Raw genomic sequence first — 24,917 nt, 5'->3', positions numbered from 1 at the left:
CTTCCGCATAGAATTGAGCTACCCCTGGTGTGACGTCCATGGCTGCTATTGTCCATATATAATGCTAATTAGGATATGCGCATAGTACTTGCTGTTTCCTGGCAGCACCTCCTGTAGTGCCAACAAACCCCAAAAAGCTAAAAACCAGAGTTCAGGTGTTAAAGCACTAAACATCCTGCCTTTCTACCTTTCAGATGCCTCTCATAGTTACTTATTATTGCTCTTGGGCAATGAACACAAGCCCATACTCCAGCGAGATTCAGCCGACTCTCTGTTGTCACCATAAACACTCGCATCCAGCCAGATCCCGATCCCATTAAGACTTATCAAATAGTGAATAATTCTGTATGGCATCCTTCTTTATTAGAGGTAAAATGTTTTAAAGACACTGTGGGATCAATAGACACTGCAGTCCAGCCTTTTAACTGACTCTGGGTTTCGCCACATCAGCTTCTTCTGGGGCTCAGATTCTTCAATTATCAAATGCCCGTTGTTTCTGTAACAAGTGACCACGGGGGGCGAGCGATTGGTATCAGTGATCAGGTGCTGGATCAGCTTGTTATTGTTGGTAGACTCTACAGTCTACCTGAGTAACTTTCCATATAGGCACCTGATCATCTCAACCATTTACTGGCCCTGGTGGGTAACCTGGTCACTTCAACCAGTTACTGGCCCTGGTGGGCACCTGGTCACGTCAACCAGTTACTGGCCCCTGGTGGGCATCCTGGTCGCCTCAACCAGTTACTGGCCCTGGTGGGCACCTGGTCGCCTCAACCAGTTACTGGCCCTGGTGGGCACCTGATCACCTCATCCAGTTACTGGCCCTGGTGGGCACCTGGTCACGTCATCCAGTTACTGGCCCTGGTGAGCACCTGGTCACGTCATCCAGTAACTGGCCCTGGTGGGCACCTGGTCACGTCAACCAGTAACTGGCCCTGGTGGGCACCTGGTCACGTCATCCAGTAACTGGCCCTGGTGGGCACCTGGTCACGTCATCCAGTAACTTGGCCCTGGTGGGCACCTGGTCACGTCAACCAGTTACTGGCCCTGGGTGGGCACATGGTCGCCTCAACCAGTTACTGGCCCTGGTGGGCACCTGTCGCCTCAACCAGTTACTGGCCCTGGTGGGCACGTGGTCGCCTCAACCAGTTACTGGCCCTCGGTGGGCACCTTGTTCGCCTCAACCAGTTACTGGCCCTGGTGGGGCACGTGGTCGCCTCAACCAGTTACTGGCCCCTGGTGGGCACGTGGTCGCCTCAACCAGTTACTGGCCCTGGTGGGCACGTGGTCGCCTCAACCAGTTACTGGCCCTGGTGGGCACGTGTCGCCTCAACCAGTTACTGGCCCTGGTGGGCACGTGGTCGCCTCAACCAGTTACTGGCCCTGGTGGGCACTGTGGTCGCCTCAACCAGTTACTGGCCCTGGTTGGGCACCTGGTCGCCTCAACCAGTTACTGGCCCTGGTGGGCACGTGGTCGCCTCAACCAGTTACTGGCCCTGGTGGGCACGTGGTCGCCTCAACCAGTTACTGGCCCTGGTGGGCACGTGGTCGCCTCAACCAGTTACTGATGGCATATCCTGTGAATATGCTGGAAATGCCCTTGATGAGAAGACATCTTTGATGGGCCTACGTGCAGCAAGTTCCTCCCTAGTGATGGCACTTGCCTGCTATACCGGTGCACCAGGTTTCGGCTTTATTTTGAGGGGCAGAAGTAGGTCACGTGTCTGTATCTTCTATCTATACATTTGTCCCCCTTTTTTGGAGTGATGTGAGTACGGCGTCACTAAGGAGCGATCGTGTAAACACAATGTGCAGTATATATAACTAATGAGGGTGTTGTATGGAGCCGTTATGTATCGTACGGTATAATGTACGGTGCTTTATACCAGATCTCGGTACGTTATAATACCGCACATTGGCTGACATATATTACCGCCTGCTAATCAGTGTGTTTATATTATTAATTAGCTGAAGAATGGGTTTGGAATCAGCTGCTCGAATAGAAATGAGAAAAAAAAAAATCCTCATTAAACTAAATATAGGCTGTTTTCTATCCTTGCAGCGAGCAGAGCATCTGCCAGGCACGGGCGGCTGTCATGGTGTACGACGATGCCAACAAGAAGTGGGTCCCGGCAGGAGGGTCCACCGGATTCAGCCGAGTGCATATCTACCACCACACGGGGAACAACACCTTCCGGGTGGTGGGCAGGAAGATCCAGGATCACCAGGTGAGAGGGGAGCATTAATATTATTATGGCTTTATTTTTGTTAGTATTGTTCCCATATCAATGTATGAACCGCTCTGTATCTATAGGAGTCCATCAGAAAACGTGCAATTGTCATATAGGTGGGGAGGCCATGGGTGTGATAGGGGTCCCCTTCCTCTGTCGAATCCCGAATATGCCACTGTCGGAATTCACCGCGGTATCTAAGGGGTTAAGTAGTTTGGGATCAGAGCTGGCTCCGGTCTCTGCAGTCACAGCGACGCGTCATCGGTTGGTCCCATCATCCCAGGGACGATTCCAGAAGAAATAACAGTAAAGCTGCACAGCACAAACTTCTAATAAAACTTTTTTTTTTTTTTCTTCCCCTTGTTCTTTGGTCCATTATGTCCACGAAGGACTGCAGGAGTAAAGTGCCAGATGCACGCCGAGGCTGTTTGAGGGGGGGCAGGCCGAGACTGTTTGGGGGGGGGGGGCAGGCCGAGGCTGTTTGAGGGGGGGGGGGGGGGGGGTGGGGCCGAGGCTGTTCTGAGGGGGGGGGGGCGTGGCCGAGGGCTGTCTGAGGGGGGGGGGGGGCGGGCCGAGGCTGTTTGAGGGGGGGGGGGCGGGCCGAGGCTGTTTGAGGGGGGGGGGGGGGCGGGCCGAGGCTGTTTGAGGGGGGGGGGGGGGCGGGCCGAGGCTGTTTGAGGGGGGGGGGGGCGGGGCCGAGGCTGTTTGAGGGGGGGGGGGGGGGGCGGGCCGAGGCTGTTTGAGGGGGGGGGGGGGCGAGCCGAGGCCGTTTGAGGGGGGGGGGGGGCGGGCCGAGGGCCGTTTGAGGGAGGGGGGGGCGGGCCGAGGCCGTTTGAGGGGGGGGGGGGGCAGGCCGTGGGCCGGGGGGGCGTTGAGGGGCGGGGGCAGGCCGGACAAGCCGAGGGCTGTTGAGAGGGGGGGGGCAGGCCTGTACTTTATATAGAGGGATATAGACTTCCCTGTTACTGGGGGCAACTCACCGCTGAGGTTGCCACATTTCGGAGTATTATATCAGATAGGCACGCAGGCACAAGACTCCCCACGTGCTCCTGTAGGCCGAGGCATCTTTTGTTATCGGCTCAGAGGCGTCTCTGGAGCGTGTAGACGTAATTGTGTTGTGTTTTTTCAGCTGAGAGTGACGTGGTCAAGGTAGGTTCAAGGTTGTACAGAGTGGAGCAATGTGAAGCCGCCGGAGCGGGAGACACCGGAGCGGGGGGACACCAGCAGCGCCACATTCTTCTATACTAGGCTTAAAAGGACAGTCATTAAATAGTATTGCATTTTTATCTGCATTTTGTATCCTGTGCAGATAGTGAGGTTATATAATCATAGACCGCCAATATAATATCAGAGAAGTCATTGATTTTTGCCCTGAAACAATTCTCCATTTCCCCTGCAGCACCCATTACTTAACCTGTATTATACTCCAGAGCTGCACTCACTATTCTTCTGGTGCAGTCACTGTGTACATACATTACATTACTGATCCTGAGTTACCGCCTGTATTATACTCAAGAGCTGCACTCACTATTCTGCTGGTGCAGTCACTGTGTATATATATTACATTACTGATCCTTGGTTACATCCTGTATTATACTCCAGAGCTGCACTTACTATTCTGCTGGTGCAGTCACTGTGTATATATATTACATTACTGATCCTGAGTTACATCCTGTATTATACTCCAGAGCTGCACTCACTATTCTGCTGGTGCAGTCACTGTGTATATACAGTTAGGTTCCAGAAATATTTGGACAGTGACACAAGTTTGTTATTTTAGCTGTTTACAAAAACATGTTCAGAAATACAATTATATATATATATATATAATATGGGCTGAAAGTTGCACACTCCCAGCTGCAATATGAGAGTTTTCACATCCAAATCGGAGAAAGGGTTTAGGAATCATAGCTCTGTAATGCATAGCCTCTTCTTTTTCAAGGGACTAAAAGTAATTGGACAAGGGACTCTAAGGGCTGCAATTAACTCTGAGAGGCGTCTCCCTCGTTAACCTGTAATCAATGAAGTAGTTAAAAGGTCTGGGGGTTGATTACAGGTGTGTGGTTTTGCATTTGAAAGCTGTTGCTGTGACCAGACAACATGCGGTCTAAGGAACTCTCAATTGAGGTGAAGCAGAACATCCTGAGGCTGAAAAAAAAGAAAAAATCCATCAGAGAGATAGCAGACATGCTTGGAGTAGCAAAATCAACAGTCGGGTACATTCTGAGAAAAAGGAATTGACTGGTGAGCTTGGGAACTCAAAAAGGCCTGGGCGTCCACGGATGACAACAGTGGTGGATGATCGCCGCATACTTTCTTTGGTGAAGAAGAACCCGTTCACAACATCAACTGAAGTCCAGAACACTCTCAGTGAAGTAGGTGTATCTGTCTCTAAGTCAACAGTAAAGAGAAGACTCCATGAAAGTAAATACAAAGGGTTCACATCTAGATGCAAACCATTCATCAATTCCAAAAATAGACAGGCCAGAGTTAAATTTGCTGAAAAACACCTCATGAAGCCAGCTCAGTTCTGGAAAAGTATTCTATGGACAGATGAGACCAAGATCAACCTGTACCAGAATGATGGGAAGAAAAAAGTTTGGAGAAGAAAGGGAACGGCACATGATGCAAGGCACACCACATCCTCTGTAAAACATGGTGGAGGCAACGTGATGGCATGGGCATGCATGGCTTTCAATGGCACTGGGTCACTTGTGTTTATTGATGACATAACAGCAGACAAGAGTAAGCCGGATGAATTCTGAAGTGTACCGGGATATACTTTCAGCCCAGATTCAGCCAAATGCCGCAAAGTTGATCGGACGGCGCTTCATAGTACAGATGGACAATGACCCCAAGCATACAGCCAAAGCTACCCAGGAGATCATGAGTGCAAAAAAGTGGAACATTCTGCAATGGCCAAGTCAATCACCAGATCTTAACCCAATTGAGCATGCATTTCACTTGCTCAAAATCAGACTTAAGACGGAAAGACCCACAAACAAGCAAGACCTGAAGGCTGCGGCTGTAAAGGCCTGGCAAAGCATTAAGAAGGAGGAAAACCCAGCGTTTGGTGATGTCCATGGGTTCCAGACTTAAGGCAGGTGATGTCCATGGGTTCCAGACTTAAGGCAGTGATTGCCTCCAAAGGATTCGCAACAAAATATTGAAAAGAAAAATATTTTGTTTGGATTTGGTTTATTTGTCCAATTACTTTTGACCTCCTAAAATGTGGAGTGTTTGTAAAGAAATGTGACAATTTCTACAATTTCTATCAGATATTTTTGTTCAAACCTTCAAATTAAACGTTACAATCTGCACTTGAATTCTGTTGTAGAGGTTTCATTTCAAATCCAATGTGGTGGCATGCAGAGCCCAACTCGCGAAAACTGTGTCACTGTCCAAAGATTTCTGGACCTAACTGTACATTACAATTACTGATCCTTGGTTACATCCTGTATTATACTCCAGAGCTGCACTCACTATTCTGCTGGTGCAGTCACTGTGTACATACATTAAATTACTGATCCTGCACTGATCCCTTGTTACATCCTGTATAATACTCCAGAGCTGCACTCACTATTCTGCTGGCTGACATCGCTGAACGTTTCCTGCTGAGCGGTGTCATTCACTGATCAGCATTTCTGCTGTACAGAGCGATGTTGATGCCCTGCTCTGTATGGCACAAGTGATTAGATAATCAAGTCCACTAAGGGGACTAGTAAAGTAAATAAAGTGTTAACCCCCCCCCCCCTCCAAAAAAAAACCCCTGTAGTTAAAATCGCCCCTTTTGCACCACTGAAAATAAAACCATTAATGAAATACACAGATTTGGCATCGCTGCCTTCAGAAATACCTGATCTATGAAAATATAAACTTAATCTTGTAAAGACCTAATGAGAAAAAAATCAAAACTCCAGAATTCCTGTTTTTTTTTTTTTTTTTTGTTTTTTTGGTTGTTCGCTGCAACATTGAATTAAAATGCAATAACCGGTGATCAAAACATCGCATCTAACCAAAAATGGTATAATTAAAAATGTCAGATCAGGACACAAAAAATAAGCAGTCAATGTGCCCCGGATTAAAAAAAAAAATGACAATGCGACGGGGCTCGGAAAATTGTAATAAAAGTGTTTTGTCAAAAAACCCCCCCCAAAAAACAGAAATGTCATAAAAAAAATTTCTATTTTTTTTTTTTTTTTTACCACTTAGAAAAAGGTGAAACTATACATTCGGTATCTACACACACGCAATGACCTGGTAAATCATGCCATGTCAGATTTACCATATAGCGAGCATGGAAAATGAAAAAAAAAAACAAAAACAAAATAATCTTGGAATTACCCCTTTTTTTTTTTTTTGTTTAATTTCACCGCACTTTGGATTGTTTTTTTCCCCCCCATTTTTCAGTACCATATGTGGCATGAGGTCATCAAAAGTGCAACTCGTCTTGCAACAAACAAACCCTCCTATGGCTATAATGACACAAAATTAAAAAAAAAAAAAAAAAAAAAATTATGGCTCTTGGAAGAAGGGGAGGAAAAAAACAGAAAATCGCTTGGGGTGAAGGGGTTAAACAAGAAAATTTTCCTATAAAATAATTAAAAATAAAAAAAAAAGGAAACCTTGCCCTACAGTTTGGTTAACATATCGCCTCTGCAGTATCACACGTCAGTGTTCTCCGCAGGGTGGGGCCGGGGGTCCGGACACGGCAGACGTCCCATCATGTGGCTCCTCTCCCTGTCCCGCACAGATGCCTCCTTGTACTCGTTATTACAGAATTGCATTAACCCTGTGTTTTTTGTTCCCCCCCCCCCCCCCCCCCCGTGCATTGCAGGTGGTAATCAACTGTGCCATTCCTAAGGGGCTGAAGTACAACCAGGCGACACAGACCTTCCATCAGTGGCGGGATGCCAGACAGGTTTACGGGCTCAATTTTGGGAGCAAAGAAGATGCCAATGTGTTTGCAAGTGCCATGATGCATGCCCTCGAAGTGCTGAACTCGCAGGACTCCGGGGAGCAGAGAGGTCAGTGTCTGAACATCCGGATATGGGGTCCTTTTCTGTGCCCCCCCCCTCTAATGTATTTTGTCTATTATATCTATAATATCCAGAGAGCACTGTCCTATAGTGACATCAAGAGCTGCGCTCAAACTTCTGCTTTCTGATTCTGATGGTCTCATGCCATTCACACCCAAAATGACCAACGTGTATTAATTTTTTTTTTTTTTTTAAGGAAACCTCAGCTCCCCGTATTTCCAGCCTGAGGAATCCTTTTGTAATCGTCTCCATCATAGTTATTAATATTCTTTTATAGAGGGCAGAGCGTCATTTTCCTTTTTTAAAGTTTCAAATCCTCAGCCTCGATGGAGCTAATACAGATGGCGATGGTATGAACACTGGCTCATTCTGGCTGTTCGCAGAAAGAGCTCATGGGCTCCCTCTAGTGGTGAAAGCCAATAAACTGCATCTCCAAATATGACATAGCAAGTGTGAACAGCTGCTATAACTACACAAAACACAAGCAAAAAAATACTGCAGTGCTATGTAAGCGCTAAGATATATGCAAACATAGAATATATGAAATAAAAACTGCATAAATGCTATATGGAATACAATTTAGAAAAATGAAGGTACTTAGTGCATAAATTGGCCAATTCTTGTGAGCCCATCAACCACGTCAAGGTAACCTTTCCTTGATGGGACCCTATCCTAATTTCATGCTTCTACTGGACTAAAAGTCTACAAGTCTTTTTTTTTTTATTTTTTTTTATTTTTTTAATACAATGCAAAGTGAATGAACAAAATAAAAATCTCATTCCAATCAGTTTGCTGTGAGCGGCTTCCCCTTCATCAGTTCTTGTTACACTTGTATATGTTATAAAGGAGCTCCGCATGAGGATGTTACAAACATCTTAGAGACCCAACTCCAGATTTTTCTATGTTTGAGGCTTGTGTTGGTCCTTCTATATCTTGGTCCCAGACAGATGGGATGATGTGAGATCAGAGCTTTGGGGGCGGGCCCTTTCTCGTCGCTTTGGGGGGGGGGGGCGAGCCCTTCTTGTCGCTTTGGGGGGGGGCGGACCCTTGTCGCTTTGGGGGGCGGGCCCTTGTCGCTTTGGGGGGCGGGCCCTTGTCGCTTTGGGGGGGGCGGACCCTTGTCGCTTTGGGGGGCGGGCCCTTGTCGCTTTGGGGGGGCGGGGCCCTTCTTGTCGCTTTGGGGGGGCGGGCCCTTCTTGTCGCTTTGGGGGGGGCGGGCCCTTCTTGTCGCTTTGGGGGGGCGGGCCCTTCTTGTCGCTTTGGGGGGGCGGGCCCTTCTTGTCGCTTTGGGGGGGCGGGCCCTTCTTGTCGCTTTGGGGGGGCGGGCCCTTCTTGTCGCTTTGGGGGGGCGGGCCCTTCTTGTCGCTTTGGGGGGGCGGGCCCTTGTCGCTTTGGGGGGGCGGGCCCTTGTCGCTTTGGGGGGGCGGGCCCCTCTTGTCGCTTTGGGGGGGGCGGGCCCTTCTTGTCGCTTTGGGGGGCGGGCCCTTCTTGTCGCTTTGGGGGGGCGAGCCCTTCTTGTCGCTTTGGGGGGGGCGAGCCCTTCTTGTCGCTTTCGGGGGGCGGGCCCTTGTCGCTTTGGGGGGGGGCGGGCCCTTGTCGCTTTGGGGGGGGGGGGGCGGGCCCTTCTCGTCGCTTTGGGGGGGGGCGGGCCCTTCTCGTCGCTTTGGGGGGGGGGCGGGCCCTTCTCGTCGCTTTGGGGGGGCGGGCCCTTCTCGTCGCTTTGGGGGGGGCGGGCCCTTCTCGTCGCTTTGGGGGGGGGCGGGCCCTTCTCGTCGCTTTGGGGGGGGCGGGGCGGGCCTCTCCTTATCCTCATTGACTGCATGTTTGGGGTCGTTATCCATCTGCAGAATAAATTTGGAGCTGATCAGACGCCTCCCTGATAACACATGATGGGTAATTATCTGCCTGGATTTCTCGGCATTGAGGACCTCATTAATCCTGACTAAATCCTCTGCTGTATTTGCTGAAATGCAGCCACAAAGTTGCTGGACCCCCACCAAGCTGCATGGCTCCTGCAGACCCTCATTGTGCCGCTCTCCAGTCCTGCAAGAAACAAACCTCCTTCTGTTGCAGCCTAATATTTGACATCGTGACTCCTCAGTCCAGAGACTGCTCCCACTTTCCTGCACCCCAGTTCCTATGCTTTTGTGCATATCCGAGTCTCTTAATCTTGTTTCCATGTAGAAGGTTTTGCTTTATGGACGCAATTTTGCCATGAAAACCACTTGTGGCCAGACTTTCCCAAACAGTAGATGGGGTAGACCCGGGGTCTCAAACTCAGCTGGGGAAATGGGCCACACATAGAAAAAAACTATGGAATCATTAAAAATGTCACTTTGTCCCGCAAAGAATGCGCCCCCTCTCAATTTTTTCCATCCCCTTTGGATGTTTTTTTTTGAACATTTTTTTTGCTTGTTTATAACAAACCTGCACTTTTTTGTTTAGCTAAGATTATATATAAGAAAGCATTTTTAATGGCAGTCAGGCTTTTATTTTTTTTATTTTATTTTATCACCTTGTAATATTGTTATACAATTACCAGCATCACATACAGGTAAAATATATCTTTGTACCGTGTTAGCCAGTAGAGATAAAAAAAAATTGATTAAAAGAACTGAAGTCCTCAGTGGTTGATACCTTTTGACTAACTGAAAAGATGAATAGCAAGCTTTTCAGACTAAAGGTATCAACCACTGAGGACTCTCAGTTCTATTAAACATTTTTTTTTTCAGCATCATACAGTAATCTTAGCCACCATCTTGTAGTAATGTCCCCCATCCTTGTAGTATTGTGTTCATCCTTGTGCCCTGTGGTATTGGGCCCCTCCTTGCGGTATTGGGCCCCTCCTTGCGCCCTGTAGTAATGTGCTTATCCTTGTGCCCATGCTTGTAGTATTGTGCCCATGCTTGTAGTATTGTGCCCATGCTTGTAGTATTGTGCCCATGCTTGTAGTATTGTGCCCATGCTTGTAGTATTGTGCCCATGCTTGTAGTATTGTGCCCATGCTTGTAGTATTGTGCCCATGCTTGTAGTATTGTGCCCATGCTTGTAGTATTGTGCCCATGCTTGTAGTATTGTGCCCATGCTTGTAGTATTGTGCCCATGCTTGTAGTATTGTGCCCATGCTTGTAGTATTGTGCCCATGCTTGTAGTATTGTGCCCATGCTTGTAGTATTGTGCCCATGCTTGTAGTATTGTGCCCATGCTTGTAGTATTGTGCCCATGCTTGTAGTATTGTGCCCATGCTTGTAGTATTGTGCCCATGCTTGTAGTATTGTGCCCATGCTTGTAGTATTGTGCCCATGCTTGCACCCTGTAGTAATGTGCTTATCATTGTGCCCATCTTTGTAGTATTCTGCCCATCTTTGTAGTATTGTGCCCATCCTTTTAGCAATACACAAAAAATAATTGTTTTAGATGCAGCATGTTTCAGCTACGTGCAAAACGCTTAGTACAAGCAGAGTAGATGGAATTTCTAGAAATCCCATACCACTGTGTGTGTGTGTGCGACCCCCCCCCAGCAAACACTGACCTGTGGTACGGCTTTTAGGGGCCGCAGCATGTCAATTGTTTGCTGCGAAGTCGCATGCACCCTCTGTAGGGAGAACACAGTGCTCCAAAAACTGATCGTGGGTACGAGCAGCTGCGTTTACCTGCGGAGGACACTTGCGGCCTTGCAGGTCAGCACACGCTGCGTCCTGGATACAGCGGGTCCTGATCGTGGACACGTACCTTATCTGCTTGTTGTGGCCCGCAGACCCCGTGACGATCGTGGCTCTATGCTGGGGGTCAGCACCGGCAGGGGCCTTACTACAGTTGAATCATTTGTGGTGCCGCTCGCAGAGGAGCTGGCCAATCAGATGCAAGGAGGTGATGTCATACAGCGACGTCATCTCCTTGCATCTGATTGGCGGGTGGCAGCCATTGATATAGTGCAAACAGCTCCTCTGCACGGCACTGCAAATGATTCAACTGTAGTAAAGCCCTGCCGGCCCCGACATGGGGTCGCGATCGTCACTGGGTCTGCGGGCCACAACAAGCAGCCTTAGGAGCCGCGTGTTTGAGACCTCTGGGGTAGATGGTCCCACTGGTTGCTGCTAGTTCTGAATTGATGGCACTGCTGGACACCTGAACCATGAGGCCTTTCATCTGTTGATCTGCGTTTCCTTGGCCGACAGCTGCCATTTCTCGATTCTTTGTCAAAAGACCTTGAACATCACATTATGAATCCCCCGTCTGTCGCATAAAACTCTTGCCTGGGAGACGCCTGGGCTGATGCAGTAGAACTACCTTGTATCTTGTTGATTTTGCTCAGTCTTGCCGGTAACTTGTGACCTGAAACTGTCTTCTACAACCTCACCTTTTTATAGCAGAGTTTCTGTTTCCAGCCCAGTTTTAATCCTCCTACACAGCTGTTTCTGTTTCAGTTAATGACTGTGTGATCATTCGGTATATTTTGGGTACTCCTGACCACAATCCTACAAAATCCCCGACTTTGTACAAGAGTCGATTTATTTTAAAGGCAAAGTGCGGTGACCAAGGCCCATACGCGGAGAGCCTGGGATATGATGGCGGATGTGTTGCCGATTATTTTTCTTCGCCTCCGGATGTTATTGCGCGTCTCTCATGCATCCCGGAGGCGCGAACCACAGGGAGCGAAACAATTCACGTCCGTCAGCGTCCATCAACCACGGCAGAGCGGATTCATTTCCATTCCCGGCTGTAACCTCCGGAGCGGTCGGCACGTTGTCTGGTAATGCCTGAGCGGACCCGTCCTCTGCTCCCAGATCCGGGAGGAATCTTAATTCCGCTACGTCTTGTAGGTTTAATCTTCCCCGAGCCGCGCTGATGTAATCCCACCGCAGAGATGGACGGGGCTGGCACCAGCCTGCAACCAGTGAAATCCTAGAGCAGCGGCCGACGCCGCTTCTCCCCAGATTATACACAGAGGGGATTTAAGGACAAGATGAGGAGGAAACGACAAATGTTGTATTTGTTTATTTTTGTAATTACTCGTGTTTTTTTTTTGTTTTTTTTTGGCGTGAAGCTGGGAAAAGTGCAATTTTCCATTCATGCACTGCCCTCCTGTGGCCAATTGTGGAACTCACTGACGGCGCATTGGCTCATTTCCCTTTTTTAATAATGGTTTAATGCATCACTAATAAAGCCCAATTCTAAAACTATTTCAAGTGTTTCATGTCCCCCCCACCCCCCCCCCCCCCCCACACACACACACACACACACACACACACACACACACACACACACACACACACACACACACACACACACACACACACACACACACACACACACTTAGGCTATGTGCGCACTAGAAATGTGAATTTTCTCAAGAAAATTTCTTGAGAAACTTCTGGGAGTGGAAGATTTCCGCACCTGCGGAAAAATCCGCGGCAAAAACGCATGCGGATTTGCCGCGGATTTGCCGCGGATTTACCGCAGGTTTGTCCCTGCAATAAATAATAAAGATAATCGATAGACAGATAATGGATAGAGGGAAAGATGGATAGATGAATAGATAGATAGAGGGATAGATAGATAGATGAATAGATGAATAGATAGATAGATGGATAGATAGAGGGATAGATAGATAGATAGAGGGATAGATAGATAGATAGATGAGAAAAACCTATATAATGTTCCACCTCCCTGCATTTTCTAAGCTGGCACCCTTTAGTGACTTTCATGTGGCACTAAAGGGTGCTTAGCCTTGTATTTAGCCATAAAATAAATAAATAATTAAAAAAAAAACGACGTGAGGTCCCCCCATATTTTGTAGCCAGCTTGGGTAAAGCAGACGGCTGCAGCCTGCAGACCACCGCTGGCAGCTTCACCTTGGCTGATAATCCAAAACAGTGGGCACCCCACGCTGTTATTTTAAATTATATAAATAATTTAAAACAAAAAACGTGCGGTCCCCCCCATATTGGATCACCAGCCAAGGTAAAGCGGACAGCTGGGGTCTGATATTCTCAGACTAGGGAGGTCCACTGTTATTGGACACTCCCCAGCCTAAAAATAGCAGGCCGCAGCCGCCCCAGAAGTGGCGCATCCATTAGACGTGCCAATCCTGGCGCTTTGCCCCAGCTCATCCCGCGCCCTGGTGCGTTGGCAAACGGGGTAATATATGGGGTTGATGCCAGATGTGTAATGTCACCTGGCATCAAGCCCTGGGGTTGGTGAGGTCAGGCGTCTATCAGATACCCGACATCACCAACCCCAGTCAGTAGTAATTAAAAAATAGACAACAAAAAAAGTTTTATTTGAAAAAACACTCCCCACATAGCCTCTTTAACCAATTTATTGAAAAGAACAATCAATCCACGTCCGGCGTAATCCAATAGGGGGGGGGGGGTCCCACGGCGATCCATACCATAGTCGCTGTCCCAGTCAATGAAGAACAGAATGTTCCCCATTGGCTGGGAGAGCAATGCAGTGACCTGAGCTAACATCAATAGGTCAGCTCAGGTCACTGCAGGGGATGACGAGCGCTGCCATCAGGAGCATAGATGAGATCATTACCTTCTGTGATCATCTCCTGTACTGCTGACGTCAGCGCTGTCACTGACTGCATTGTCAGAAGTATCGCGAGAGCCCGTGACGTCACCGCTAGTGACAGTCTCGGGCCGCTCGTGAGACGGGCATAGACAGCGCTGACGTCAGGAGGCAGGAGATCGTCACAGCAGGTAATGATCTCACCTCCTGACAGCAGTGATCGTCATCCCCGCGGCTCCCAACACTGCAGGGTGTCAGTGTCTGCCTGCGCTGCAGCGTGACAAGCTGCTGACACTGCGGGCAGACACTGACACCCTGCAGTGCAGGCAGCCGCGATGCTGGAGCAGGACACAGACTGGCACCTGGAGGTCGCACGGAAGTGCTTCTGTGCGGCGTCCAGGGAGTGTGACGTCTGCTCCGCTTCCTCTTCCTGGCATAATGACATCGCTTCCTGCAAAACCGCAGGCAGCGATGATCATTCCCGCAGGTAATTCGCGGCTATTCCGGTGGTATACCGCACATCATTGCTACCTGCGGAATACCCCCGGAATACCCCCGGTACCTGCGGAAATTAATGGACATGCACATTTTCTCAAGAAAGTTTCTCGAGAAAATTTTCTCAAGAAATTTTCTTGAGAAAAATCCGCACAGTGCGCACAGCTATTTTTTTTTCTCATTGAATTTCATGGGAAATGTCTGCACAAAGATTGCAGACATTTCTCAAGAAATTTCCGGGGCAAATCCGCGGGTAAATCCGCAGGTAAAAAGCTCTAGTGCGCACATAGCCTTTAGGCTATGTTCACACACTGCGTTTTTTACCTGCGTTTTGGGTCCGTTTTGGGTCCGTTTTTGCTGCAGAAATTTCTTGAGAAATTCTTGTAACCTTTCTGCAGACATTCCCCAGCAAAACCTATGGCAAAAAAAATTAGCTGTGCACACACTGCGTTTTTTTCTTAAGAAAATTCTTTCAGTAGATTTTCTTAAGAAAAAGAATGAGCATGTCACTTCTTTTCTGCAGCTAACTGCGTTTTTTGCCATAGATAATTGGCACAATAACGCAGGGAGCAACCAGCGGTAAAAACGCACCAAAAACGGACCGAAAACGCACCGAAAACGCGGCAAAAACGCAGGTGCGTTTTTGGTGCGTTTTTTAACACAGGTGCACTCTTAAGAAATTTCTTAAGAAATTTCTTAAGAAAAATCATTTTTCTAGTGTGAACATAGCCTAATAGTGTAACGCTCAGGTTCTCCAGGCCTCTTATCCACTCTTCTAGCCCTTTCTCATGTATTTTCCAGCTCCGAGGATTATCGGAAATGAAGCGGTGCCCAGAAAGAGTAGATGAGGCATTAATGCAATGATTATGCCCCCATCCTTACCAGCTTTAACAAACAACACTATCCTGCTGGCTTTAGTGGCAGCTGATTGGCATTGTGCTATCCTTCTCAAGAACACGGTGCATGCAGATTACCGATGGTTAGGGTTTTAGGACAGTGATCGAATATTCTAAAAATGCCTGACGGACGTGCGTCCCACCACCTCTAGGACTCTCACCTATTCAATCTGCCATTTTTCAACTCTTGCTCCCATATTCCCAATCCTGTGAGAATACTGCAGAATTTACTCATTAATTGCAAATCTGCATCTAAATCCAAAGAAAAATCCACATTCGGATATACAATTGAAACCCTTTGTTTCCCTCCACTCTAAAGACACATCTGCAGGTTTTTCCCTCCGCTCTCTATACAGACACATCTGCAGGTTTTTCCTCCGCTCTCTATACAGGCACATCTGCAGGTTTTTCCCTCCGCTCACTATAAATGTGCATCTGCAGGTTTTTCCCTCCGCTCTCTATACAGACACATCTGCAGGTTTTTCCTCCGCTCTCTATACAGACACATCTGCAGGTTTTTCCCTCTGCTCACTATAAATGTGCATCTGCAGGTTTTTCCCTCCGCTCTCTATACAGACACATCTGCAGGTTTTTCCTCCGCTCTCTATACAGACACATCTGCAGGTTTTCCCCTCCGCTCTCTATGAAGACACATCTGCGGGTTTTTCCCTCCGCTCTCTATACAGACACATCTGCAGGTTTTTCCCTCCGCTCTCTATACAGACACATCTGCAGGTTTTTCCTCCGCTCTCTATACAGACACATCTGCAGGTTTTTCCTCCGCTCTCTATACAGACACATCTGCAGGTTTTCCCCTCCGCTCTCTATGAAGACACATCTGCAGGTTTTTCCCTCCGTTCTCTATTGACACATCTGCAAGTTTTTCCCTCTGCTTTCTATACAGATACATCTGCAGGTTTTCCATCTCACTATAAAGGCACATCTGCAGGTTTTCCCTCTCACTATAAAGGCACATCTGCAGGTTTTCCCTCTCACTATAAAGGCACATCTGCAGGTTTTTTCCTCTGCTCACTATAAAGGCACATCTGTAGGTTTTTCTCTCTGCTCTCTATACAGACACATCTGCAGGATTTCCCCTTCGCTGTCTATACAGACACATCTGCAGGATTTCCCCCTCCGCGCTCTATACTGACACATCTGCAGGTTTTTCCCTCCATTCTCTATACAGACACATCTGCAGGTTTTTCTCACTTTCTGACATGAATTCAGAAAAAACCTTTCCTGTTTTTTAGGTCAATTAGGAACTAAAATTTATTTATATTTGCCAAATGCCAGAATAATGAGAAATTCGGTCATTTTTAACAGAACAGCAGGGATAGGGTATTTTTCTTCCTTTCTGCACAATGACGTTCTCTCCATGTCATTAGTATTTGGTGGCATTGCCCTTACACTGTGTGACTTGGGGGAAATGTCTTGGATCCTTCCACAGCTTCTCACAATAGTTGGTGGAATTTGGGTCCATTCCTCCTGACAGATCTGGTGTAGCTGAGCCATGTTTGGAGGTCGCCGCTCGCACCAGCCTTTTTACCTTTGCAAATTCATTATCAATAGGATTGAGATCAGGGCTTTCTGATGGCCACTCCAAAACATTGACTTGGTAGCCTTAATCCACTTTGTAACCAGTTTGGCAGTAGCTTCGAGTCATTGTCCATTTGGAAGACCCATTTCTGCCCAAGCTTTAGGTTCACGGCTTTTGTCTTGATGTTCTTCAGTATTGCCACATAATCTTCTTACCTCATGATACCATCTATTTTGTGAAGTGCACCAGTCCCTCCTGCAGCAAAACAACCACACAACATGATGCTGCCGCCCGCGTGTGTCACAGTTGGGATGGTGTTCTTAGACTTCAAAGCTATTTCCTCCAAAAGTAACACTGGTCATTATGGCCAAACCGTTCAATTTTAGTTTTGTCACACTACAGGACGTGTCTCCAAACATTAAGGTCTTTATTCTTGTGTGAATTTGAAAATATTAATCTGTATTTTGTTTCTTTTGGAGTAATGGCTTTTTCCTGGCAGAGTGATCTTTCAGCCCATGTTGATACAGAAATTGTTTCACTGTGGATAATGACACATTTTTACCAGCTTCCGCCAGCATCTTCACAAGGTGTTTTGCTTTTGTTCTTGGATTGATCTGCACATGTCTGACCAAAGCACGTTCATCTCTGGTGCACAGAACCCGTCTCCTTCCTGAGCGGTATGATGACCGGACATTCCCATCTTGTTTGTAATTGTGTATAATTGTTTGTACAGATGAATGAGGCATCTTCAGGTATCTGGAAATTGCACCCAGGGATGATCCAGACACGTGCAAGTCCACAATTCTCTTCCTGATATAATTGGCTTATTTCTTTTGTCTTTCCCATGATGCTACACAAAGAAGCCGTGTGTTTCAGGTGTGCATTAACCCCTTTATGACCGCCGATACGCCTTTTAACGGCGGCATATTAGGGTACTTTTTCCGATCCGCCGCTTTTTAACGGCGGTCGGAAAAAAGGGTCTAGCGCCCCCCAGAGTCAGAAAATTTCCGGGGTCTCAGCTGCCGGGGGTAGCTGAGACCCTGGAGATCATGATTCGGGCCGGTTTTTCCGGTCCCCAGTCACGTGATGACCGGTATACACCGTATACCGATCATCAAGTTATAGTAAATGACCGCGCCGGTAAAAAATGATTTATCTCCCATCTGGCATGATCAAACATGCCAGAAGGGAGATAAATCTTTTTCCCGGTTCCCTCCGGTCCCCTCGGTATCCCCAAAGTGCCCCCCCCCCGACCCCCAACCCCCTCCCGAAAATCCAAGATGGCCGCGCGCACCGCCGAGCACAGCAGCGCGCCGGCCGCATTTACACTGTTCCTATGGTTTCTGTCGTATGTGCCATAACACATACGACAGAAACCTGCTCCCCAGGCCCCGCCGGGTCCCCCCCTACCCCCCCTGGTGTTCCCCGGTGTCCCCCGGTGTCATACATACCGCTGATCCCCCGCGGCCCCCTCCTCCGGCTCCTTCTCAGCAGACGCCGGTCACATGTGCCGAGCAGCTGTCAGCTTCCTGTGCTGTGAGACGCTGGCTGCTGCTCGCACACTGCAGCTGTGACCCAGGGAGGGTGGGTGCAGATTCTTTGCACCCACTCTCCTCAAATGGAGGGTCTGCCCTACTAGAAAATGGGGGATACGTTCCCTGAACGTGTCCCCCATATTCTAGAAGGTCCAGAGTCGACGTGGGACGTCCAAATGGATTATAGTGGATTTTTTTTTTTCTTTTCAATAAATTGGTCAATCAGGGAATGATTTGGGGAGTGTTTTTTCAAATAAATTTTTTTTTGTTGTCAATTTTTTTTTTATTACTGTCAATTAGTTATGTCGGGTATCTGATAGACGCCGTGACATAACTAATTGCTGGGCTTGATGCCAGGTGACATTACACACCTGGTATCAACCCCATTCATTACCCCGTTAGCCAACGCACCAGGGCGCAGGATGAGCTGGGGAGAAGCGCCAGGATTGGCGCATCTAATGGATGCGCCACTTCTGGGGCGGCTGCAGCCTGCTATTTTTAGGCTGGGAAGAGTCCAATAACCATGGCTCTTCCCATCCTGAGAATACCAGACCCCAGCTGTCAGCTTCACCTTGGCTGGTGATCTAATTTGGGGGGACCCCACGTTTGTTTTTGTTTTTTAATTATTTATTTATAAATAATTAAAAAAAAAAAAAACAGCTTGGGGAGCCCTCCAAATTGATCACCAGACAAGATGAAGCTGTCAGCTGTGGTTTGCAGGCTACAGCTGTCTGCTTTACCCTAGCTGGCTATCAAAAATAGGGGGGACCCCACGTCATTTATTTTAATTCTTTTTTTTTTTTTGGGCTAAATACAAGGCTAGGCATCCTTTAGTGTCACATGAAAGGCACTAAAGGGCGCCAGCTTAGAATATGAAGGGGGGTGGGACGTTATATATGTTTGACATCTATCCATTCATCCATTGTAGCATTTTACGCTATGTGCCCACAATCAGGGTTTGCAACGTTTTGGGCGCAGAGTGTTTTCCCTGCGTCCATAACGCTGCGTTGTGCAGTAGAAGCACAGTGGCAGGATTTTTAGAAATCCCGTGCCCACTGTGTTTCTTTTCTCCGCAGCATAAATCGACCTGTGGCGCAGCTTCCCGAGCCTCAGCATGTCAATTTATGCTGCGGAGATGAGTGTTCTTTGCAGGTAGAATAGAACGTAAGTCCACAGCAGCCTGAACCCAAATCGTGGGCATGGGCAGCTGCGTTCTCCCGTGGACAACACTCACATTTCTGCAGGAAGGCTGACACTGGGTACTAGACGCCGTGTCGCTGGATCATGGCCACATAGCCTAAAGGCTACTTTACACGCTGCGATATCGGTCCCGATATCGCTAGCGTGGGTACCCGCCCCCATCTGTTGTGCGACACGGGCAAATCGCGCAGACGCGTCACACATACTTACCTGCCCGGCGACGTCGCTGTGACCGGCGAACCGCCTCCTTTCTAAGGGGGCGGTCCGTGTGGCGTCACAGTGACGTCACTGAGCGGCCGCCCAATAGAAGCGGAGGGGCGGATATGAAGTGGCCGGAACATCCCGCCCACCTCCTTCCTTCCTCATAGCGGCCGGGAGGCAGGTAAGGAGACGTTCCTCGTTCCTGCGGCGTCACACATAGCGATGTGTGCTGCCGCAGGAGCGACGAAGTACATCGTTACTGCTGCAGTAATGATAATCGAGAATGGACCCCCATGTCACCGATGAGCGATTTTGCACGTTTTTGCAACGATGCAAAATCGCTCATCTGTGTCACACGCAACGGCATCGCTAATGCGGCCGGATGTGCGTCACCAATTCCGTGACCCTAACGACTCCGCATTAGCGATGTCGCAGCGTGTAAAGCCCCCTTAACAGTGAGAAATTTGTTGCTACAGCAACATTTTTGTGAAGTACCTGTGGATTCAAAATGCTTACTATACTCCTGAATAAAATCCTTGAGGGGTCCAGTTTCCAAAATGAGGTCACTTGTGGGGGGTTTCTGATGTATAGGTGCCCAAGGGGCCCTGCTAATGTGACATGGTGCGCGCAATTTACTTCAACTTTTCCAGAATTCAAATGGTACTCCTTCCATTCCAAGCCCTCCCATTTATCCAAACAAAGGTTTTTGGCCACATGTGGGGTATCCCTGCGCTCACAAGAAATTAGATAACAACCTGTGGGGTACACGTTTTGTTGTTGCCTCTTGAAAAAGTGAAAAATGTGTCGCTAAATCAACATTTTTGTGAAAAAAATGAAAATTTCAATATGGCAACCTAAGCTTATCAAATTCTGTGAAGTATTCGTGGATTCAAAATGCTCAATATACACCTAGATTAAAGCCTTGAGGGGTCTTATTTCCAGAATGGGGTCACTTGTGGTGGACCTCCACTGTTTAGGCACCTCAGGGGCTCTCCTAATGCAACATGGCATCCACTATTGATTCCAGCCAATTTTGCAGTCAAATTGCACTCCTTCTCTTCTGAGCCCTGTAGTGTGCCCAAACAGTTGATTTCCACCACATACAAGATATCAACAAACTCAGGAGAAATTGCACAATACATTTTATGGTGGTTTTTTTTCCTTTTACCCTTGTGAAAAAAAAAGCTACCGGGTTGAAGTAACAATTTTGTGGTAAAATTTTATTTTTTTATTTTCATGGCTCAACGTTATAAACTTCTGTAAAGCTCCTGGGGGTTCAGGGTACTCACCAAACATCTAGATAAATTCCTTGAGGGGCCTAGTTTCCAATATGGGGCCACTTGTGGTGTTTTTTTGCTGTTTACGTACCTTAGGGGTCCTCCAAATGCGACATGGTGCCCGCAATCTTTTTCAGCCAAATTTCCTTTCCAAAATTCAAATATTGCTCCTTCCGTTCCAAGCCCTCCCATTTCTCCAAACAAAGGTTTCAGACCACATGTGAGGTATCACCGCGCTCATAAAAAAGTCGGTAACAAACATTGGGGTCAAATTTTTGGAATTACCTCTTGAAAAAGTGAAAAAATTGATGCTAAAGCAACATTTTTGAGAAAAAAATGAAAATTTTCAATGTGACAACGTAACGTTATCAAAATCTGTGAAGTACCTGTGGATCCAAAATGCTCACTATACCCCTAGATAGAAGCCTTAAGGGGTCTAGTTTCCAAAATGGTGTCACTTGTGAGGGGTTTCTGCTGTTTAGGTACCTTAGCGGACATGTAAATGCAACATGGTGCTCGCAATCTATTTCAGCCAAATTTGCTTTCCAAAATTCAAATATTGCTCCTTCTGTTCCGAGCCCTCCCATTTGTCCAAACAAAGGTTTCTGACCACATGTGGGGTATCGGCGCGTTCATAAGAAAGTGGGTAACAAGTTTTGGGGTTCATTTTGTTGTGTTATTTCTTCTAAAAGTGAATAAATTTGGGGTAGAGCAACATTTTAGGTAAAATTTTATTTTTTGCTTTTTTCATTCCACTTTTCTTTAGTTCCTGTGAAGCACCTGAAGGGTTAATAAACTTCTTGGATGTGGTTTTGAGTACTTTGAGGGGTGCTGTTTTTAGAATGGGGTCACTTTTGGGTATTTTCTGTCACCCAGGCCTCTCAAAGTCACTTCAAATGTGATGTGGTCCCTAAAAAAATGGTTTTGTGAATTTTGTTGAAAAAATGGGAAATTGCAGATGAACTTTGACCCCTTCTAACTTCCTAACCCCAAAACATTTTGTTTCAGAAATTGCGCTAATGTAAAGTAGACATGTGGGAAATGTTATTTATTAACTGTTTTGTGTGACATAACTCTCTGGGTTAAGGGCATAAAAATTAAAAGTTTGAAAATTGCAAAATTTTCTAAATTTTCATCAAATTTCCGATTTTTTCACAAATAAAAGCAAAAAATATCGTTCTAAATTTATAACTATCATGAAGTACAATATGTCACGAAAAAAACATGTCAGAATCACCGGGATCCGTTGAAGCGTTCCAGAGTTATAACCTCATAAAGTGACACTGGTCAGAATTGCAAAAAATGGCCTGGGCATTAAGTACAAAACTGGCTTCGTCCTTAAGGGGTTAAATACATCCACAGGTGTGTCTCTATCAGAAGCTTCCAAAGACATGACATCATCATATGGGCGGTCCCATATTGTTTAAAGGCATAGTACTCTTAGTGTATGGAAACTTTGGAGAAAGTAATAAAAATGCCTGGAAACATTCTCTCTTTCATTATTCTGGAATTTGGTAAATAGAAATAATTTTGGTTCCTAATTGACCGAAAGCTGGAAAGGTTTATTCTGATTTCACGTCAGATAGTGAGAAAAACCTGCAGCTGTGTCTGTATAGAGAGCGGAGGGAAAAACCTGCAGATGTGTCTCCATAGAGAGTGGAGGGAAAAACCTGTAGATGTGTCTGTATAGCGAGCGGAGGGAAAAACCTGTAGATGTGTCTGTAGAGCGAGCGGAGAGAAAAACCTGTAGATGTGTCTGTATAGAGAGCGGAGGGAAAAACCTGTAGATGTGTCTATATAGAGAGCGGAGGGAAACACCTGCAGATGTGTCTGTATAGAGAGCGGAGGGAAAAACCTGCAGATGTGTCTGTATAGAGAGCGGAGGGAAAAACCTGCAGATGTCTGTATAGAGAGCGCAGGGAAAAACCTACAGATGTCTGTATAGAGAGTGGAGGGAAAAACCTGTATGTGTCTGTATAGCGAGCGGAGGGAAAAACCTGTAGATGTGTCTGTAGAGCGAGCGGAGAGAAAAACCTGTAGATGTGTCTGTATAGAGAGCGGAGGGAAAAACCTGCAGATGTCTGTATAGAGAGCGGAGGGAAAAACCTGTAGATGTGTCTATATAGAGAGCGGAGGGAAAAACCTGCAGATGTGTGTGTATAGAGGGCGGAGGGAAAAACCTGCAGATGTGTCTGTATAGAGAGCGGAGGGAAAAACCTACAGATGTCTGTATAGAGAGCGGAGGGAAAAACCTGTAGATGTGTCTATATAGAGAGCGGAGGGAAAAACCTGCAGATGTGTGTGTATAGAGAGCGGAGGGAAAAACCTGCAGATGTGTCTGTATAGAGAGCGGAGGGAAAAACCTACAGATGTGCCAGTATAGAGAGCTGAGGGAAAAACCTGCAGATGTGTCTGTATACAGAGCAGAGGGAAAAAACCTGCAGCTTTGTCTGTATAGCGAGCGGAGGGAAAAACCTGCAGATGTGTCTGTATAGAGAGCGGAGGGAAACTTCTGGTTTCAACTGTAGGTAGGTTGTCTACTTTCCAAACTGCAGTACCATATACATCCTGTTGACAGGGGTGGCGCTTTGTTTTTGCAGCTGGACAATGTCAGATACTATTGGCTTTGATGATGGGAAATCTTCTCGTTGGCTTTTTTAGGTTCCAGTTTGCAGATCGTTATGCCAGACTATCAGACGGTGCATTGGGTTTTTACTGTACGTTATGTTTTATTCCGGATCCATAATGCATCGTCTTATTTTTAGTATTGATCTCTTGCATACATTTAGCTAAGTCCCCCTCTTTTGGACCTCTCGCCGGTGTCCAGGCTCCTTGTTCCTCCGGGTATCTGTAATAGTAATGGCTCCGTCTGAAGGACACGAGGGCTTCCATCTGGAGGTTAATGAATCGATAATGGCCAACTTGCAGTAATGCTTGGTAATATGCAGCAGCGCTTCCCCCTTTCTCTGAGAGCCCCCGCGCTTACATTATGCTTTTGGAGGAGGAGGTAGAATGCTATTAGGATTATGGATGTCGATGCATCAATTATTCAGGAGATTCAGGGAAATGCAAACTGCAATCTGACTTCAGGCAGTCTCGCCACGGGGTAAACAAGTAGCGGGTGCCAGGCGAGGCTCCGAGGACCCCCCAGACCAGGACTTGCTGAGGGGGGTTGGCTTGTAACCTGCTGAGCCTTCGCGAGGTGGGGTAGAAGGCTGTAGACCGATACCCTGTTACCTCATGACCTGATGAGCATTAGGAATGGTCTGAGCCTCTGAAGACACCTCACGCACCATCTTTGGAGAGTGGGTACAAGTGGGAGCTTCTGAAGACTGCTCCGTGCCACCTGGGCTATGACCCACCGAGGAAGGAGGGCAGCTGCACGGCTGAGTCACTGAAGAGTGCCATCTGGACCACGATCTTCTGAGCCTTGCCCAGTTGGAGAAATTCTGACCCTCTGAATACTAATGCCCACGGGAGTGGCTGCAATGCTGAGACGTACAAGATTAATCCCCTGTGCCATATGGACCATAACTTTCCAAGTTTAGGGGAGTGTGTGCAAGTTGGATCGTCGAAGACTACTAATCTGTGCCACTTGGACTATGACCCACCGAGGTTAGGAGAATAGTTGCTAGGATAACTTTCTGAGGACTGACACCCTGTGCCCATTTTCCCATGACCAGGCTGTGCTTCTGGACTCACTTTTTTCTTTGACCTGCTGAGGTGGGTACCAGGCTGAACTTCTGTACTCTCATACTTTCCCCATCAGCTGCTAAGGTGGGTACCAGGCTGGGCTTCTGGACTTTAATACTTTGCCCGTGATGACCTGCTGAGGTAGTAACAGGCTGAGCTTCTGCATTCCCATACTTTCCCCATGACCTGCTGAGGTGGTACCAGGCTGAGCTTCTGGACTCTCATACTTTCCCCATGACCTGCTGAGGTGGTACCAGGCTGAGCTTCGAGACTCTCATACTTTCCCCATGACTT

At 47.4% G+C, this 24,917-nt stretch overlaps 1 protein-coding gene across 1 annotated transcript in view; it reads left to right on the top strand.

The window, feature by feature from the left end:
* Positions 1-2,066: 2,066 nt before the first annotated feature.
* The window catches only part of LOC142279160 (protein enabled homolog), a gene marked incomplete at its 3' end in the record, with an annotated part of 37,423 nt that continues 14,572 nt past the window's right edge, over positions 2,067-24,917 (top strand). Inside the window, exons 1-2 of the mRNA XM_075332670.1 lie at positions 2,067-2,228; positions 7,069-7,258. Coding sequence (XP_075188785.1) covers positions 2,097-2,228; positions 7,069-7,258 — 322 coding nt within the window. The remainder of the gene's footprint in view (positions 2,229-7,068; positions 7,259-24,917) is intronic.

Source organism: Anomaloglossus baeobatrachus, unplaced genomic scaffold, assembly GCF_048569485.1.
Source record: "Anomaloglossus baeobatrachus isolate aAnoBae1 unplaced genomic scaffold, aAnoBae1.hap1 Scaffold_4266, whole genome shotgun sequence".
Taxonomy (NCBI): Eukaryota; Metazoa; Chordata; class Amphibia; order Anura; family Aromobatidae; genus Anomaloglossus; species Anomaloglossus baeobatrachus.
This window is presented reverse-complemented; position numbering and strand designations above follow the sequence as displayed.